The 20978-nt window shown below is 40.6% G+C and overlaps 1 protein-coding gene across 2 annotated transcripts in view; it reads left to right on the forward strand.

Moving 5' to 3' along the window:
- The window catches only part of fgf13a (fibroblast growth factor 13a), a 101427-nt gene that overhangs the window by 25770 nt on the left and 54679 nt on the right, over positions 1–20978 (forward strand). The window contains exon 3 of one of the 2 annotated variants that reach the window (XM_061686212.1): positions 20777–20944. The exons of the other annotated variant lie outside the window; for it this stretch is intronic. Coding sequence (XP_061542196.1) covers positions 20777–20944 — 168 coding nt within the window. The remainder of the gene's footprint in view (positions 1–20776; positions 20945–20978) is intronic. 2 annotated transcript variants of the gene reach the window in all.

The raw sequence follows: 20978 nt of genomic DNA on the forward strand, positions 1-20978 counted from the left end.
TTCCGCTGGGCTGTATTATTTGTATACACTGTGACATGAATGCGGCCATCTTTCTGGCTTTAAAACAGCAAGTGCTGCTATGGATCATCCCAAGTACTATGGCCTTACGACATAACATCAGTTGCTACACTTCTTCCGCGTGTTTGCATGCTGTCGTATCACGGAGCAGCGAGCATATTGGGTTTATTCTTAGTAGCGCTTCATCTCAGTTGAATGGGACATCTGGCCTTGTGGCAATGCAATGATAGTATATGGAAATGAAGGCTGCATGAAGGATGTTGCCACTCCAGCAATTTTGACATTTATATCCAGTAGGTTGCAGCTGCAGTCTTCTTGAAAACAAGTCCACGCCTGTGGGTATTAGGTTACTATTACCAGTGACTCTTTATCACTGCAAAACGTCTGTGCGAGTGTGATTTATTGGTAAGAACATTGCTTTTAAAACGGGCATTATGCCATACTTTAAATTAAAAGCTGGAAGAGTTTAAGATTTTTAGATGTACCATATTAATGAGCTATAATATTTCATGGTGGCTCATTAGCAATTTATTTTCTCAGTGCTTTAAATGTATTGCGAATAATACAAAGTGCACAGCCAGTGACTGAGCCAACACGTTGCTGCAACACGTGACCATCAAATATTGATTATTACACTCACAGTGGTTGCCAATTATTCTTCTTGAAGGGAAGGTTTGTAGATGTTTCACCCATGTGCGTTCAAAAGTTTAAAGAAGGTCAAATAAAGCTCACCTGTAAAAGTTATAGTGCACTTTAGGTTCACCCTTAAATTTCAGCTGAAAGCCCAATATCGCTAACGTTTCGTGAGAAGTGTATATGACATGCATGCAAACACGTAAACAGCTCATTTTCACGGAAGCATGGCTTGGCGCATGTGCACTGTGACATTAATCACCAGGTGAAGGCCCTCTTAGCAGCAACCTGACAACGCAGACACGAGGTCAGATAGCGAGATGTAGCGAGCAATGAATGCTGAATTGTGATAATTGTTCTCTATTAAACAGTTATTGAGCGGTGCACTAACAGCTGGCATCCCTCGGGAAGAAACTGCCTCATTTCGGTAACATTGCAGTACTGCTGTTTTAGGTGTCGTCATGGTGATTATCAGCGACAGCGCAGCAGTTCAGCGCTTTCTGGCTCAGCCGGGTTGGCGCATGCAAACACACACACACACACACACACACACACACACACAAAGTGGCAGGTATAGTAATCTGCCTGTGCAGATGTGGAAGGATGCATGGGGAAGGCATGAATCATTGAGGAGATCAGTCATTCTCAATCACATTAGTGTGCCGTGAGAGGTCAGCAGTTACTGTATAGTGTGGCAAATTATCCAATTTAACTAAATTGGTCCAAAAAGAATTAATTATTTGTTCCAGTAGATTGATTGATTGATTGATTGATTAAACAGTTTATTTAGAAAAATAGAAGCACCAACAAAAACAAAGAAATGAATTATCTCCAATATACTGTAAATTCCACATACTGCCACACCATGTGACCTGCCGGTCAGAAAAGGATTAGGGAGAAGTTGAAACTCACTGAGCTAATACCCCTGTGTGATGATGACCCACAAGAAGGAGACGTTCAGGGATGTTTATGTTCAAGGGAGGGGCAGGAGATGAAAGAGTCAATGGGAGTTGTTGGCTTCAAAGGGCGTGGTTGACTGGGTTAAAAAGTTGAGTTTGTATGTGGAGAGTAAAGTGACCCGAATGGTTCTGATTTACTCGTATTGTTATTTACCACAGCTCCAAAATTGTCTCCACACCTTCACAATTACCTAAAATAGGTCATCCATTATTTTTCTTTTTTGTTTCTTACTGACAGACTCCAACAGGCTTGGGTGAATGGATCCATTTCCAGCAGCAGGCTTTCCTGTAAAGGTTCACTCCAAGGTTGTGTCCTGCCAGCATTGCCTTTTCTAAAGTACAGACAGCTGTAGAATGTAATAGTCAGGAGGGCAGACATATTGTGGAGTTTTCTGACGATACAGCTCTCCTGTTTCTTCTCCACGGCCCATAGAACGATTATGGTAATGCTTTGCCAGGTTTCGTCCTATGGTGTGATGATAACACCCTGGATCTTAAGGTTCTTAAAACCAAGGACTATGCTCATAATGATGAAGTTGAGCTTGTTGACTCATACTAATAATACCTTGGCACTGTGTTCATCTCACAGTCGAAGTTTGACTTGAGCACAGTTGCGGTTGTAATGCGAGGTCAGCAAAAGGATACATTTCTTGCAAAAGCTCAATTTCTTTTCTGTGTCTGATAATGCTTTATGTAATTTTTATCAGTCTTCTTGAAAGCTTTAACCTCGTTGGTTAAATGGGTTGTCAATCAAAGACAAAAAAAAACTGCATGAACATCATTTCTAAAGTCTGCTCTAACAAAACTGGAGTCAAGCAGAGAGACTTGAACTCTCTCCTTGGGAGAAACAGGTGGAAAGAAAAAAAGCCATAAAAGCTATCACCCAAAAACAACATATTCTTGCCACAGAATTTGTCCTGATTTCCCCAGGCAGATGTTACTGTGTGCCCCTGAGGAGGACAAAGACATACTCAAAGACACAAGCACTCTTTTTAAATGAATCACTTGTCTTTTAAGCTTTTAAATTATGCGGGTTTATTGTGTTGAAGTGCTCTTATCTCATTGTTCTCATTTATGTATTTCTTGTAACTGGTCACATAACCTTTTTGTCTTATTTATTTGTCTTTTTTTTTAATGACAGTATTTATAAGTGTTTGCCTGTTGAGGCTGCATGTGTGCTTGGACCTGGAAGCTGCAAACAAATTACCAGCACTGGGATCAATAAAGTTGGCTCAGTCTGAATCAGAAATGCAATCTGAAATACATACAGACTATACATACCATATAGGCACAAATTCCACATAAATACCCCCAAAAACCTATCCGGTGGTGTGCCGTGAGATTTTCCTCATGTAAAATATGAGCCTCGGCTAAATAAACGTTGAGAAACACTAGAGTTGATTATTGATCAAATTAAAAATGAAACCTGAGCAAGTACAACCAACACTGTGGCCTACTGACCTACGCCGACTCTGGAACAGTAACTGGAACGTAACAAGTGGCTTCAGTTACAAAAACAATTTTCACACAGTGATCGCCCGGCAACTGATCCCTTCTTTCACCTCCGTCTGTCCCTCACGTGAGGCCAGTGCATACTTGGTGAGCTTGTTTCATGGCATGTGTCGATGGTTATTTATTTATCAGCAGTCTCGCGCAGCCACATTTTGCTATTTCTCACATTACTGTTTCACCAGCTAATCCTTTGCACGGGTCAGGATTTTAAATCATTTGCTGTATTTTGTGCCAGATCAGCAGATGAATATAGTAACCTCATGAGCCATTGAAGTGTGCAACGAAAGTAGATAAATAGCTCACGGTTGTTTTTTTGGGGAGATATTTTATACTCATTTTACTTTGAACCCTGTAAACTTAGCCAAATGATAATTTTACTCCCAGTTTTGCCACATTTTTGAATACTTAATTAAAGACACAACTGTGAACGTTAAGAATGGTTGCCGTGGTAACAAAAAATACACCGTTTCCCTAACTACAAGCTCTAGTGTACACCTAAAATGACTATAACTAAAGGTAAAACATCGAACAACTATTTTGGCTGCAAATATGATCCTTGTGGCCTCTCTGTCTGTGAGCTATTTGTGTTGCCTGTGGATGAAAATATCACTACATAGAATAACTTCTGCTCTCATGAAAAGCCTGGGTTAGTCGCCCAATTGCTAGTGCAAGTGCTTGGAGGTCCCTGGAGGAGTGTAGCTTTCCATCTCACGTTTGTGTTTTTGTGTGTGCTGTTCGCGTCTGGTGAGCGTGGGTGGTTTGATAGCGCTGAGTAAAGCAGCTGTCTTAAACAGTTCCTATGTAATCTCTCTGATCACGCTCCCTGTAAACACCAGAAAGTAAACCCAGCCTGGAGCTGGACCCAGCAATGGAAACACGCACGCACACACACATGCACACACGCGCTCACACACACTTCGCACATGCCTGTACAAAGAAATCTAGCCACAAAGGGTGAATTATTAAAATAACGCCATAGAACTTTCATGGACACTCACTGCTCTTGCTTGTGCTTTCCACCATCTGCACAGCGTTACATTCTGTTCATTTTCCATGCACCCCTAGTCTGTTCTGGGGCATTTTTGACTCAGGCCAAGAAGATCCTCCGAATTAATTTCTGTATCAAAATGTATTAATAGCTTGTCTGACATTTATAAATGGATGATTAATCCTGAATAAATGTTTTAGAAATTAGGGAAAGTGTATTTTTTTTATGTTACACCACTCATTTTTGGATAAAAACATCTACTGACATGTATACTTTTATTGCAACTATCCACTGTAAGTAAATTCCATGTATACTTGTTTTTGCAAGTACAAATCTCGTGCCTCTGACCTCTGTATGATTTCTCTTCCTTATTTTTAGTATGTATGATCACTGTGACGCTGTTTTACCATTTCACTGTTTAGAGATTTTTCCATAACCCATCACAGACCAACAGGTTCGTGTTTCTGCGGTAACATTTGCAAATGTGGTGGGAACACCGACTATTCCCACAGGTTCAAGCTCCATCTTTAACACTGTTATCACTGCCCAGTAAAAAAAAAACAAAAAAAACCACACATTTATGACATTTACAGTTTAACGGTTTCAAGATTCTCACCATTACCAACATTATCTTGATGTAACACACACTTGACACAAACACAAATTTGAATTCCATTTTAGTAGACACTGGTCAAATTTGGACCTGGAACAACTTTAGTGTAAACAAACTTTGTAACACCTGTACTAGATAATGACATGTTTAAATATTTCCATTTTTGTGTAATTTGGGTGTCTTTATTAGAAAAAAAAATAAAAAATTCTAATTTCATGGTGAAAGAATGACATTTAGCGTATTTTTCCTGCTTTCAAAACAGCTCAGATTTGTATTTGTATTTAAGGGTTAAGAAAATGACACGCTCTCCTTCCAAAGATCCCAACTTTCCACAGATGGGCTCATGTTCTATGAATATCTTGTAACAGTGACAGGCAGGCAGCAAACTGTGTGTGTCATGTTAAAATACTTCAAGTGCACCGCTGGCATGAGAGGGATGCAATGCAGTGAAATCTTTTCACCATCACATTTGGATGTCAGGTGACGGTGGAAGCTTCCACATCCTTGCACCTCCTTCTCGTCGCGCCAAACTAGAAGTAAACTGTAAATTGTAAGGCATTTATAAAAAATACACCGCAACATGTCTGGATGGCCTCACTGCATAATTCATGTGGCTAAATCCTGTGCCCTCAAACCCCCACCGCCACTGTTGCTACATTCATCCACGTCTGCTTGATGTACTCTTCAACTGTCTAATCGCTTCCGTGGAGTCATAAATCGACTAATTTTAACCCACGACCACCACCACACACACACACACACACACACAGTCACACACAAATACAGAAGAAAACACACCCTAACAGTCTAGTGCAGAGACTGAAGTACAACGGATTTGCAACCCTTTGAGGCCATCTTTTATCCCAATTTACCTCACATGTAGAAAGGAAAACATTCCACATGTATCTCAGTGATTTCAATATACTTGAGAGACATAACGTCACAAAACCATGTGGAAATGAGGGAATAGAAAACGACAACATTACTCACACTTTTGATATGTAAGAGGGCCGTATTGAGGTTCAAATGGTGGCGTAAAATTGCAGGACTGTACCATTTTTTTTATTATGGGGTGGAAGAGCATTTCCATTTTGACTCAAATGACAAAAATAGAAAATAATTTCGATTAAAAAAAAAAAAAGGGAAAAAAATTATGGACTCTCACACTTTACACAGATGAACCTGACTCCACATTTGGGGTGGGATTGGTGCTTCTATTGTGCCTTACACGGTAAAAATATTCCTCTTCTGAACCGCTTTATCCTCAAGCGGGTCGCGGTAGTACGGTGGATGACTGGTTAGAGCGTCAGCCTCACAGTTCTGAGGAGCGGGGTTCAATCCCCGGTCCCGCCTGTGTGGAGTTTGCATGTTCTCCCCGTGCCAGCGTGGGTTTTCTCCCACATCCCACAAACATGCACGTTAATTGAAAACTCTAAATTGCCCGTAGGTGTGAATGTGAGTGCGAATGGTTGTTTGTGTGTATGTGCCCTGCGATTGGCTGGCAACCAGAAAATGGATGGATGGATGGGTCGCGGTAGTGCTGGAGCCTATCCCAGCTATCATCGGGCAGGAGGCGGGGTACACCCTGAACTGGTTGCCAGCCAATCGCAGGGCACATAGAAACAAACAACCATTCGCACTCACATTCACACCTACGGGCAATTTAGTGTCTTCAAATAACCTACCATCGTGATGTGGGAGGAAACCTGGAGAAGGTGCAATCTCCACACAGGCGGGGCCGGGATTTGAACCCCGGTCCTCAGAACTGTGAGGCAGATGTGCTAACCAGTCTTCCGCCGTGCCACCAGAGAATTAATTATTCTACTAAAATTGGATAGAATTCAATAGGGCTTTGTGCATGTGATTAAAAAAAAAAAAGTAAGTCTACTTTTGAGCACCATACTTGTGGCTCCACGCTGTCATTGTTCTCTGCTTCATGTGTGCATGTGCGCGCGCGTGTGTGTGTGTGTCCATGTATATTAACAGCTTGACCATAGCCCAAAAAGGGCTCCACCACATTGGAAATGCATGTCATCAAGAAAGCAAGCCGTGGCATGCTAATCCCACATATTTGATGATTCAGATAGCTGTTCCTAAATCCTCCTCTCCTCTCTCCGAATGCCTGGATTTGAATGCTTTACGTAATCCTGCACGGAGGCCAGGCTAGTTGGCACTCGTGGGTCGGAATTGATCCTTTGACTTTGCTTTTGTTTGTTTGTTTGCCTCTTTTCCACTGCTATTGTATCACCAGGTTAGATAGTAATATATGACTAGATGGTAAATGGGCTTTTACTCTTATAATGCTTTTCTACCTTCAAGGTACTCAAAGCGCTTTAACACTGTCTCCTCATTCACCTACTGATGATGCAATATCAGGAGCAACTGGGGTTTCAGTGTCTTGCTCAAGGACACTCCAACACGGTGACAGGGCTTTAGAATCAAACTCACAACCTTTAGTTTGAGAGACAACCACTGTACCACGTGAGCCATGCCGCTCCTCTTTTCACCGCAGACATATTTCGCGGTTGTACTATACTTGATGCTCGATATTGAACATATTTACTCCTCTTTTCACCTCCTCTGCTTATACTGCAACTTCCTGCTCTGACAAGCAAAGGAAGTTTTAAGCGTGCGCGTTCTTCGGTTGACCGTCTGGGATGTGATCTGTTTGACGGATCTCCCAAAGACTATTATCTTTGTGAAAGACACTCGGAACAGGCTTTTTTTTTTTTTTTTTAAAGGGAAGAATTCATTAAGAGGTTTTCCACGATGTGGGAAGGATGAGTGCTAATTTGATTTGATGGTGCTCACAAGTGTTTTGTGTGTACAAAGTGATGATGAGATGAGCGCATCATTGATAAAGCTCTTACTGGATCTCACTGAATTGCGCAGGTGTACCTAATGTGTCCCGCGAGTATGTCGGATTTCATGATGCAGCTGATCTGTTTTTAATTCTCACACTGTTGCGCAACTACCTCAGTGACATCTGTTGGTTCCCCCCCCCCCACTTGTTTGTTATTTGAGGTCTAAGTAATTGCCACTACGGTATATACATTTCAAGGGAAGTTATTGTTTTAAGTTTAGCTTAATGCATCTCTTGGTTTTGCAATTCTCTGCTATTTATTGATTCATTTTTCTGTTAAAAAAAATAAAAATAAATTAAAGGCATAGGAAATAATCTGGCGGCACGGTGGCCGACTGGCCTCACAGTTCTGAGGTGCGGGGTTCAATCCCCGTCCCCCGCCTGTGTGGAGTTTGCATGTTCTCCCCGTGCCTGCGTGGGTTTTCTCCGGGCACTCCGGTTTCCTCCCACATCCCAAAAACATGCATTAATTGGAGACTCTAAATTGCCCGTAGGTGTGAATGTGAGTGTGAATGGTTGTTTGTTTGTATGTGCCCTGCGATTGGCTGGCAACAGTTCAGGGTGTACCCCGCCTCCTGCCCGATGACAGCTGGGATAGGCTCCAGCACGCCCGCGACCCTAGTGAGGAGAAGCGGCTCAGAAAATGGATGGATGGATGGAAATAATCTTTTCCATGGTTAAACTGTCACCATAAAATAACATGTATCAAATGTACAGGACATTTCAGTAATATTTAAAAATTCTGAGCTGTCATTATGATGTGTGTGGTTAATAAAATATGAGATTTATTAGTCCTCCAATAGGTACGGTAGGTCAAATTTCACTGTATATTTTACTTCTTTTTTTATTATGTTCTCTTCTTAATGCCCCTGTTGTGATTGCTCCATCTTTTTGAATAAGCACTGCAAGAAAACAAAACAAAACACAAAAAGTCAAGAAGAAGCAAAACATGCTGAGCTGATGTCTAGTGTAGTTGTAGTGTGTGGTTTCAAAGTCAAGCTTTGTGTCACGTATTTTCCCTCAAATATTTTTCAAGTTCCGATTTGTAAATTATTAACCAGTAGAAATGTTTTTTCTGGAATTTTGGAATATGACTAAAGACCCTGTAAAGAGACCAAAAAAATGCCCTTGTAGATTTGACACACCACAGAAAAGAGTGTCGTTAACAAGTTTGCCAAATTTTAATGATTTAAAAAAAGATTCTTAAATCATTAAAAATAAAGCCCGCCTTCAAGCTACAAGACTGTGTGGGCGTGTCCACTGAATGTAATTATAATATCTTTCGGTAATGTGTGACCATGCAGCTGCTGTGTTTAACGCACTGGTTCATAAGGACTGTGAGGAGGAGGCACTGTACTAATAATTTTATGAGTAAAAAGACAACAGATGATCCCTATTAAAACCTTTGATGAATGCTATTTATAAACATTATCGCCAACAGAAGGCTGTCCATTGCGCTTTAATATTTGGGTGATAAGCAGGCAGTGACAATTGAACAAATGGCAGCCATATATGGCTTTGATACAGAGTTGTACAATTAAGTGTAGGTACAATACATGTATGTACATACAGTTGCATGTATAATAAGCACGCAGTATATGTACAATAACTATTAGAAATTGACATCATAAATACGCAAAAAACAACAACTGTAAAGGCACAATTTTCATAATCATGTAGCATAGATAATAAATAATTCACAATTGGAGTTTTCATAGACTTAAAAAAAGCATTTGACACCATGCATTGATCATAGTATAGTAATGAATAAATTAAAAAGATATGGATACGAGGTCTGGCATACAAGTAGATGAAAGTTACTTGGTAGACAGATTTCATGATGTGCAATTTGATAATAAATACTCAAATCAATTAAAGATTATTTGGGGTTGTCCAAGGATCTGTGTTGTCCCCCAAATGTCACCGTTTGCAGGTTTTTGTGGTGTTGAAAGCAGGAGGTGGTGGACCCAAATGTGAACGAATCACTGAATTAAATATACAGTAAATTTAAAACATGAAATACAGTCAAGCACATTGGAAGGAATGAAAATGTTCTATTTTCCTATATTGAAGAGCAGTCTTAATGATCTAACGGTGCATAAATGGTGCAATGTCTTACAATAATATTAAATATACTTTTGTGGGAATAAAACCTCCGCCTACTTTTTGATGAACAAGACGAAACATGCCCAAGTCTATCGCTAATCTATTAGCAGTCGTATTTATAGTAGTCATATCTGTGTGAACACTTCTAGGTCATAAATATCCAACAATACAATGAAAACCAATAAGTACGGCGGCAACCGAGCTTGCCTTCTTCTCCCGCGTGACCTTGTATTCTTACGCCACTGAGCAAGCTAGTTAAATGTGCACCGTTTGTCACCTCAAAACATCGTACTGTATGTCGGTACAGTCAGGAGTGGGACCCACTGTAATCCCCCTGTAATCATTTTAAAGCAAGAACAGTACAACAATGTAAAGCCATAAAAGAACAGAAATCCCAATTTAAAACAATTCTATAGCAGCCATCATCCAAGGTGCTGCATGTATCATGCTTTGCATTACATTTGTCAAATCCGTTTACAAAAAAGCCTTTTGAATACATCCACTGTTAATATATACTGTATATTTTTTAATCATGTCACACACACTTTTGTCTTATCAGAGCGAGTCTTTGTGTGATGTTTTACATTTCAATCCCACACGACTTCCATCACCCACCAGGTTCATAGATTGATGACATACATCTCTGACTCATCAAGTGGTGCGCGTGTAGATGTGCATGTGTACTGTATGTGTGTAGACTACAGCCAATTTGGGCTCTCTCCAAGGCCCTTCTCTAATACCGGATAAAGACTCTTTCATATGAGCGCCCTATACGTCCATCATGAGCCAGTTAACAACAGTTTGATCACATGCATACATTTTGGCAGGCAAGCACTGGTATCACCCTACAACCCCCAATACCTACAACAGCAACAAACGCACACACACACACACGCACACACACACACACACACACACACACACACCCGACACACACTATATCAACTTGCCAAGCCTGTAATGATGGAGCTCATCTATCCTCAAATTTTCCTTCATTATTGTGGCTGCAGTTTCCTGAGGGCGTTTTGCCGCGGTCCAATAAATGTGACATGGGCGGATTCACATTCACATCAGGAAGTCACTTGCTATCAAAGCCAGTGTTTTTTAAAAAAAAAAAAATGTTTTGTACATTTTACATCTCACTCGTCTTTACGTTTCTATGGCCATCAATGTTGCAAGTAGAGTTAATGGGTCATTAGCTAATTGTTAATTTAGCATTTTTTTTAATGCCACCTTGGTTTGATATGGTGTCTCCCATGCTGAAAGTCCTATTTTCGAAAAGCTATAGATGATTTAAATTTTTAGCCATTCTAAGTAAAGTTAATCATAATAATCTTAATAGGTGCAACACTTTCACATATTCATACATATGTATTCATATTTAAGAAATAACACAATTTATTTTGCTCTCCGCTGTTGTGTGAATGCAAAATGGCTGCCTCATACTGGCACTTCAGCTCACATATCCCTCTGGTGCGTTGCAACAACATAATGAGGCTCTCTCCAGTGGCATTAACAGTAAAAACAGTTTGAGTGACAAAGAAGGACCATTTGGAAAAGACCCCCCCCCTCACCCCCAAAAAAAGAACTCTAAAGACACTAATAGGCATTTGTGTTAGTTTTCATGGAAAAATTAAAAAATTAAGCAATACGAGAAACATCTTATATAACAAAAAAATGTCATTTGCATCTTCAGAAAACATGTTACAAATCATGAAACTTCATTTCGGACACGTCTGAAAGGTATACTGAGGTATCGTGACGGTTTGTACTTGAAATCAAGGGACTCGACTCTGACTCGGGTGCAAAAAAACATGATTGGGACTTCCCTAGTAACTGGACAGGAATTTTTTTTTTCCACTGATGAAGACAATATGCTTTTGGCTTCCTTTGTTTACGTGTCCAATATGTCATGAGATGAAAAGACATAAATGATTGCAGAGTGCAATGCATGAACAATATTTTTGAAGTTTTGAGTAATTGCCAGTATTACTGGAAACTGATTTTCTTCATGCATCCTGCTTCTTTTTACACAAACAGAATTAGAATCAGACTTGAATCATTCTCACTAGAGCAGCAACAACATTTATCCTCACTGAGTGATGGATCTGGATACGGTCCCATCAACTTTCTGATGGGTTTCGTGCTCGGTTACTAGTAATGCTCTATCCGCCTGACAGGGATCATTCCGTAAATTTGGTATCATTGTATGTCAAAACCAAACAATAAAGCATAACAGACGACGGCTCAGAAAGGGAGGTCACATCTCCAGGTGCATGTTACTTAACACTTTTAATCTCAATATCAAATTTTCAGGTCTTTGTCTCGAATATTACCGAACAAAATAAGCTTTTGTTAGCTTGGGTTCTGACATCTGTAACTGACTGGTGACTGGGTGTAGTCCACCTTTCGCCTAGAGTCAGCTGGGATAGGCTCATATTCTCTGTGACTATAAACAGGATAAGTGGTATAGAAAATGAATGAATGGAGGGATGGGTTCTGGGGTAAAAGCCATTTTTCTCTGTCGAAAAGTTGTTATAGTGGAGATGTTGTGGCACTACATACACTGACATACTCGTTCTCCTACTCAGGTGAAACGACATAAGGTACTCACAGAGCGGCGTCTTCGTGGTTGAAATTCCACGAGGACTACCTGCTATTTGTCAAGCGTTTGACGAATGCTTAGAAACCATGACTTGAGTAAATTAAGCATATTCTGTGTCATAAATTGAAACATATTTCTGCGGAGCTGCCGGGGCTCCACTTGATAAGAACTCCTCTTGGAAATAAGACAGGCATTGTGAGCAGGAGGGTTCAACTCATAGTGGCCTGTTACATAACAGCTTGTCTACACACAATCAAGCGTGCTTGGACAAGGAGGCGCAGGATGGTTATTGCATATCACTTGCTTTATACTCCATGGAGTAAATAATACCTGCACCGATCACATTAAAGCTGCAAAGGCCATCAATAAAACTGGAAAATGCCTTTTCTGTCAACGGGGGGAGGTTTAAATAAATGAGCAAGTCACCTAAGCGAGATACAACTCAAGCCTGCTTCTTCTATTGGACTCACCTCACCCTTACGGAACGATTTATTTCTGTCAGAGGTGCAAGGACATCTATTGCAGCCTACTGAAGGTCCAGTGTAACAACGCTGGTGCCTGTAGATCATGGACCATAATGAACCCTTGGTGACAGCTCACTCCAGAGTGCTTGATCTGATCGAGAGTGAGATCCCAGGCCCTGCTACGTCATCCATCATGTAGCCTTTCAATTCCAATATGTGCTCTTCATCAAGGCTGTGGCACTGATGAAGGAGACAGGCTGTAAAAGACGGGCTCCGACCCCCATCCCTTGTTTGTCCTCAGAGTTTTCAGGCATCCATGCAGTTTGTTGTCTCATAGTGAAGAAAGAGACACGCTGGAATCGGGCTTTTGCTGAAGTTGTGTTTTGCCGTTTGGGAATATAATACAAGAGACATGGCAGCAAGGTGGAGCATGTGTCTAGCACATCTGCACCCCAGACAGTTCGAGTCTTGGCTCAGACCTTCCTTCCTGTCTGGAGTTTGCTTGTTCTCCCCATGCTTGTGTGGGTTTATTCCTCCCGCATTCCAATAAATATGCATAATCTAACACTCTAAATCAGTGTTTCCCAACCTTTATTGAGCCAAAACATTTTGTCATCCATCCATTTTGTACCGCCTATCTGGGGTTGGGTCGCAGGGGGAGGAAACCTAAATAGTCAAGCCAAGACTTCCCTCTTCCCAGCCACTTCATCCAGTTCTGTCGGGGAGATCCCGAGACCATCCCAGGCCAAGCCAGAGTCTCCAGCGTGTGCTGGGTCTTCCCCAAGGCCTTCCCCTTGTGTGTTATGCCAGAGAGGCGTCTAGGAGACATTCCAAACCAGATGTCCAAGCAACTTCATCTGGCTCTTCTCGATGCGGAGATTCAAGGGCTCTACTCTGAGCCACTCCCACAAGACCAAGCTTCTCACCCTATCAATAAGGGAGAACCTGGACACCATGCGGAGGAAACTAATTTCAGCCGCTTGTATCCGCAATCTTGTTCTTTCATTCACGGTCCACAGCTCGTGACCATAGGTGAGGGTAAGAACATATATCGACTGGTAAATCTTCACCACGACAGACCGATGTGGCATAACTGCAGACACAGCTCCAAACTGCCTGTCGATCTCCCACTAAATTATTCCCTCACTTGTGAACAAGATCCTAACATACTTGAACTTTTGTTTAAAAAGTGTTTTGAGATTAGAAAAATCTCACGGAACACCAAACTAAAATGTCTCAATTTACTCACAACATACTGTGCATAGTGTGAAATGTGAGCCTGTTTAGTTGAAATTATGAATCCGTTTTATGAATGGCAACAGATGGATCCCAGGCATGGATAGATGAACAAATATACATTTTTCATAGTTAATAAATCATGATTTCCAGACCAATTCAGTGAAACTGGATAATTTCGCTCGGCACTCCTAATGATCTCTCACAGCACACTTAAGCGTAATTGGGAGGAATCACTCAATTTTCCATAGGTATGAATGTGAGTGTCAAAGGCTATTTGTCTGTAGGTGCCCTGTGATTTGCCTGGCAACCAGTCCAGGGTGTCAGCTGGGAGAGGTGTGTACTGCATAAGCAGAGGAAAATGGATGGCTACAAGAGACAGAAGTGCGTTGTTGTGACGAAATACAGTTGAGGCAGGCGATGTTGGCTGACCTCCAATTTGCTCGCTGCCATAAAAAAAATTTTTTTTTATTAACTGTACAAGCGTTTCTTCATCTTAGTTCATCATTATTGTCATCTTAGCCATGTTGTACTAAGCAGCCAGGTCGGACAGACAATTGTACAGTATATAGCTCTGTTTCTGTTCATTATTCCTATTCTGCTATCACCTGTACCCTTCCCTCGTGGCATTAGGAAAATCCTAAATAAAGGCTCACACAAAAAGAAATGAAATACAACTGAACTTCATTTCAGCAGTGATTCTTTTGCATACCATTAAGGGAGCCCTCATACACTAGTGTATACTTATCTGCTCACTTATCCGAGGTTTTATGTTAACAGATGCCTAATTGAGGCTCAAGCTTTGGATTTGAAATTTAAAGGAACCCTTCATTTTTTTTTTTATATATAGTATATCACAGTTCAAGCAAATGAGATGAAACCAACTTGGGAATTGTATTCTGATTTTATGAGCTGGACGACACCATTCTCCTGAGGTCTTTATAGACGTCATGGTTGCTTGCTGCCGAGAAGATTGCATTTGATTTTCTTAATCAATTTGCGAGACGTGTGAGGGTTAGTTCACCTTGATGGACGGCCACAGCCCTTCCTCCCGGGGCCTCAGTTGCAGCAGAATGGGGTCAAATTCATTGAGGGAAAGAAACTATGGCATTCTTTCAGTCAGTCCTTAGCTGCATTAAAGTTTTAGTAGTTGTGGATTTCTTCCCAGGGGGCATGTCTGTGGGCTTTCTCTTGTCCTTCTACTGGTGCAGAAATGTCGCTGTAGGTTATTTAGGAGCCAGTATAAGGAACAGGGAATGCAGGTACTTTACAGTGGGTACGAAAAGTTTTCAGACCCCCTTAAAATGTTCACTCTTTGTGATATTGCAGCCATTTGTTAAACTCATTTAAGTTCATTTTTCCCTCATTAATATACACACAGCACCCCATTTTGACTGAAAGAAAAAACAGGAATTGTTGAAATTTTTACCGATTTATTAAAAAAGAAAAATTGAAATATCACACAGCCATAGTATTTAGTAGAAGCACCCTTTTGAGCTAATACAGCCATGAGTCTTTTTGGGAATGATGCAACAAGTTTTTCACACCTGTATTTGGGTATCCTCTGCCATTCCTCCTTGCAGAGCCTCTCCAGTTCTGTCAGGTTGGATGGTCAACGTTGGTGGCAAGCCATTTTCAGGTCTTTCCAGAGATGCTCAATTGGGTTTAAGTCAGGGGTCTGACTGGGCCATTCAAGAACAGTCACAGAGTTGTTCTGAAGCCACTCCTTCGGTATTTTAGCTGTGTGCTTAGGGTCATTGTCTTTTGAACTTTAGGCCCAGTCTGAGGTTCTGAGCACTCTGGAGAAAGTTTTCGTCCAGGATATTCCTGTACTTGGCCGCATTCACCTTTTCTTCGACTACAACCAGTCTCCCTGTCCCTGCAGCTGAAAAACACCCCCACAGCATGATGCTGCCACCACCATGCTTCACTGTTGGAACTGTATTGGACAGGTGGTGAGCAGTGCCTGGTTTTCTCCACATGCCACTTAGAATTAAGGCCAACAATTTCTATCTTGGTCTCATCAGACCAGAGAATCTTATTTCTCTCCATCTTGGAGTCCTTCAGGTGTTTTTTTTTTATTTTTTTTTTTAGCAAACTCCATGCAGGCTTTCATGTCCTCCACTGAGGAGAGGCCCCCGTCAGGCCACTCTGCCATAAAGCCCCGACTGATGGAGGGCTGCAGTGATGCTTGACTTTCTAGAACTTTCTCCCATCTCCCGACTGCATCTCTGGAGCTCAGCCTCAGTGATCTTTGGGTTATTCTTTACCTCTCTCACCAAGGCTCTTCTCCCCCGATTGCTCAGTTTGGCCGGACTGCCAGCTCTAGGAAGGGTTCTGATCGTCGCAAACTTCTTTCATTTCAGGATTATGGAGGCCACTGTGTTCTTAGGAACCTTAGGTGCAGCAGACATTTTTTTGTAAGCTTGGCCAGATCTGTGCCTTGCCACAATTCTGTCTCTGAGCTCTTCAGGCAGTTCCTTTGAACTCCTGATTCTCATTTGCTCTGTCATGCACTGTGAGCTGTCAGGTCTTATATAGACAGGTGTGTGGCTTTCCTAATCAAGTCCAATCAGTATAATCAAACACAGCTGGACTCCAATGAAGGTGAAGAACCATCTTAAGGATGATCAGAGGAAATGGACAGCACCCGAGTTAAATATGACTGTCACAGCAAAGGGTCTGAATACTTATAGCTGTGTGATATTTTAGTTTTTCCTTTTTAATAAATCAGCAAAAATTTCAAAAATGTAGTTTTTTTCTGTCAATATAGGGTGCTGTCTATACATTAATGGGGAAAAAAATGAACTTAAATGATTTTAACAAATGGCAGCAATATAACGAAGAGTGAAAGATTTAAAGGGTTCTGAAAACTTTCCGTACCCACTGTATGTCCTGTGGCACACAATGGATTAAGTGATGAAATGTTTCCACCTGTGCAACCCTGATTATCTGCCTTTTTTAGTGGACTTTTTATGCAGTACATTTTTTGGACATCATTATTAATGACTCTTGTATGCAAGTGGATTTTGTGCTTGAACTGTTGTTAAATGGCCGTTCCTTTTTTTCCATGCTTGTCATAAAATGATTTAAGCCCAGATATTCTATAGTTTGCCTAAAAAATGCAGCCAAAAGTAAGGTAAGAGTGACATATCAAATATAAAGTTGTTGGGCTCTTATTCTAAATAAATACAGTACGGTAATTTTTCATCTTTAACGTGCTCTCAAGTATAATACGTTCCACCAAAATCGCCCTTGCCTGGAAGAATGTTCCTATGTATAATATACACCCTATAATTGCTGGTATCCATGTTTAAAAATATCGGGTTTTTTTTTTTATTAGGTTTTTCGAAAAGAAATTCTGCTTTGTGTGCATGCGCTGAGGAAAAAAGTATTGTTCAATTCAAGCTCTGTGGGAGGACCGCCGAGGAGGATAGGGCGTCTCTGTCTTGATGCGGAGCGGGTCTGCCGTGCAGGTGTCAGCCTGGTTGGGTGTGTACGCCCTGTTCGGAGGCAGAAAAGGGTTAGAACGCTAGCACGAGGCTGGCCGGCGGGGGCTCACCAATGGCGTTGTCATAATTCTTGGTGAGGAGCGAAAATTATATGTTGGCGCATATTGTATATGTATAAATTTGTAACATGAAACATTACATACTGTATAATATTGGAATTAAAGTACACCTTTTTTACAACCCCCTAGGCGCCGGTATATCGATACAATGTGATAAAAAACAAGTTTCGCTTTCCTTCTACCGATGTATAATATGCATGCTTGATTTTTTTTAAATTTAATTTTTAGGAACAAATGCATATTATACACGATAAGTTATTGTACTAGGGATTCTCTATCGTTAATGGGCCGAAATGACTTCACATTAATTGTCAAATTTATACATTTTAGATATACATTTCTGAAGCATAAATACATAATTTTTGTTCGTAAAAAGATATGCATTTTGGATATTGTACATTTTGACAAAATACCATTACTCTTAGCAGGCACTTCCTTACTTACTCCTACATCACATCCAATATAAGAGTCATGTAAAAATACACAGTAAAATAATTCTCAGTTTTCAGAGAGATATTCATTTAGCGATATTATTATTATTATTATTATTATGGTTGTAGTTTGCACTGATGTATGAGTGCATTGCATCATATTGAGAGCCGTTCATAATATTTTGGTTACTTTAGTTACCCCCTTGAGGGCGAACTATAATAAACTATTAACTATTGGGAAATAAATATTATTAAAAACTATTATGAAAATAGCACTCAATAATGTTGTACTTTATAAAAACATAGCAATGACAGTAAAATCAAATGTAAAGAATTATGCAGATTTAGACAGATATTTTTGCTTCAATTCAATGGACATTTTGCTGCTTCTTCAGGTATGTGCGCCTTGGCCACCTGGGGGCAGTTTAAAACAGACATACGGATATACAGTACATGAAGACGGTCACGCCGCAGTAAGCTACAATTATATTAGTGATTCTTCTCAGAGGATAAAAAATATATGCCTCTTTGTATTGTTATACTATCTGTCTACATTTGTTTCGCCACCGGTGGTGTTCAAATATCTGTTCTAACACTGCGACACCCATGCTATTCGTTATCCTGTCTATGCCATTTTGTATTGTTGGTATTAAGATCAGCAGATCCATGTATCTAAAGGCACCACTGTATATATATATTTTTTTCAGTAATTATGAAAATACATTGTTCACACATATTCTAAATGTTGATCTAATTTGGCATTTTTGTTGGTTGTGGTGATTCCTAGGTTTTAAAAAAAATAAAATTATTATTATTTTTTTTTAAAGTAATTTCCATTCAGAGGGAGGCACACTTAAGTCCATTAGAGGAAAAGAAGACTGCATTTATTTTTTCTGATTTTGTTATTTGGTAATCCATCAACAGTGAGAAAGTGGGTCAGTGATTGGCGCCAAGTTGGGTATGTGCCCACAAGAGGACAGATGCAACACACACACACACACACACACACATGCACACGCAGGGCTTTTCACAGGATCCCAGAAGACGATTAGACACATATGTTCACATGTGTGCACATACATACAATAAGTGCTTAGCATCACTCGGGGTGAGCATGATGCCGAGTGTGTGTCACCCTTGCCTGGTGTGACGCAGGGTTCCCGTGCATGCCTTCACACCTGCTTGCCTGCTTGTAAATGGAATGTGTGTGGAAGTAAAAGCGGGGATACTAGCGATTTTATTAATGACATGACCTTGCAGTCTGCACGCTTGCCTTGCAGTTTGTTGCAACTGTTGCTGCAGCCCCTTTTTTCAATCCCTGCCATAACATGAATATTGAACAGTGAGCTATTCTGCTGTTTATTTTCTATATGAGGTTCATTTCAGATGTTTGCTTTCCTTTTTTAACCATCAGGCCTTGATTAATGTTACTACCCTTTCAGCTTGTTGGTGGCCATCTTTGACCACGTTCAGACATTTTAGATTTTTATGTTCTTGCTTCTTTTACATGTTAAAGTTTTTAAACAACATAAGCGCTAGTCATTAGTACAAACAATTCATTTGCTTTTTATTTCTAACCCTTTAAATTCGAGCTTGTTTGCACAATGGACAAATTGTTAAAAAACCTACAAAATATTCTCATACAGACTTTATTTTATATTGCTACAGCCAGTAGAGGGACCTCTGACTTCTTAAATTATTACATGAAATCGCTCCCTTGTTCAGTAATTTATAAATAATATAATCTAGTAGCAATCATAAAAAAATAACATTTCCAAGTGTTGACTCGAGAATGAAATCCATTTTACCCAAATTGTGCAATTAAATCAAGTACAAAATTGGCTAAAAGTGGCCACGATAGAGCCATAAGGTACAATTTGATGTAAAGATATTTATACCCGCCAATGATAGTTGACGAACAGCCCTAAATCCTCACGTCAACCATCAACAAATTCACCAAACGCCCTCCTGTAAGTCAAAAGACAGACAAAACTATGCAATCTGCTTTGATAATGAAACAAAGACAAGCAGTGGTTCATCAATAACCTATTTTTTGTAAAAATGTACAGTTAATATCCCCAAAGAAATCCAACCATCCAACCATCGTTTCTCTCAACCTTGTTCCCGCTCACAATCCTTTTCCCCCTTCCACAAGCCCCACCCCCGACTCACGCATCCAATCACAAATCACAGATGCCTTTATGGTCTCACAGAGGGTCGGATCTTTTTTATCTCTTACAACAGTGGATGTAACACAACTGCAGGTTTGCTCCAATACATTATTGCAAAGAATTCCTGACTCCTGTAATTATTTTTAATGTTACGTGAATTGGCATTAGATTTTTACAATTTCTGATTCTTTGTGAGGCATAAAAGTGTCTGAATGTGATTGGATGAGCAAGTCGGCGGGTGGGGCCTGTGAGGACGGTCACGGCAGGGAGAGTGAAACGGGTATTGTTTGGAGGCACTTACAGCGAGATGGCAACTGAAAAAAAGAAAAGAAACCAAGGCTGTCATCGAATATTCGAAGTTGACTCGAAGATCATCACCTTAGTGTCGACTACAAAACATTTGAAGTCGTTCATCCCTAAGTGGACACGAATGGCCAGCATAGACTCCAGAGGATTAATCTTTATCTAAAGCAACTTTTGTTGGCTCTTTCTTTGCCTCTGTGTGTTTTTTTAAAGCATTTTCTGTTGTTGTTGTTTTTGTTTTTTCTTTCTCTGTGTGTGGTGAGTTTTCTAACCTCAGTTCATTCTGTTATGGCACCGCCGCAGTCCAGGATGATGCTGCCCCAGGTACCCAGGAGTACATTATGTTACGGCAGGACTCCATCCACTCTGCGGATATAAGGAGTAAAGGTTCCCCGTTTCGTGCTAAGTGTCACGAAATCTTCTGCTGCCCGCTGAAGCAAGCCGTCCACAAAGAGAACGCTGAGCCCGAAGGTTTGTTTGCACCCCCTCCTTGTTTTTGATTTGC

The sequence above is a fragment of the Phycodurus eques genome, chromosome 9, assembly GCF_024500275.1.
Source record: "Phycodurus eques isolate BA_2022a chromosome 9, UOR_Pequ_1.1, whole genome shotgun sequence".
NCBI classification, from domain to species: Eukaryota; Metazoa; Chordata; class Actinopteri; order Syngnathiformes; family Syngnathidae; genus Phycodurus; species Phycodurus eques.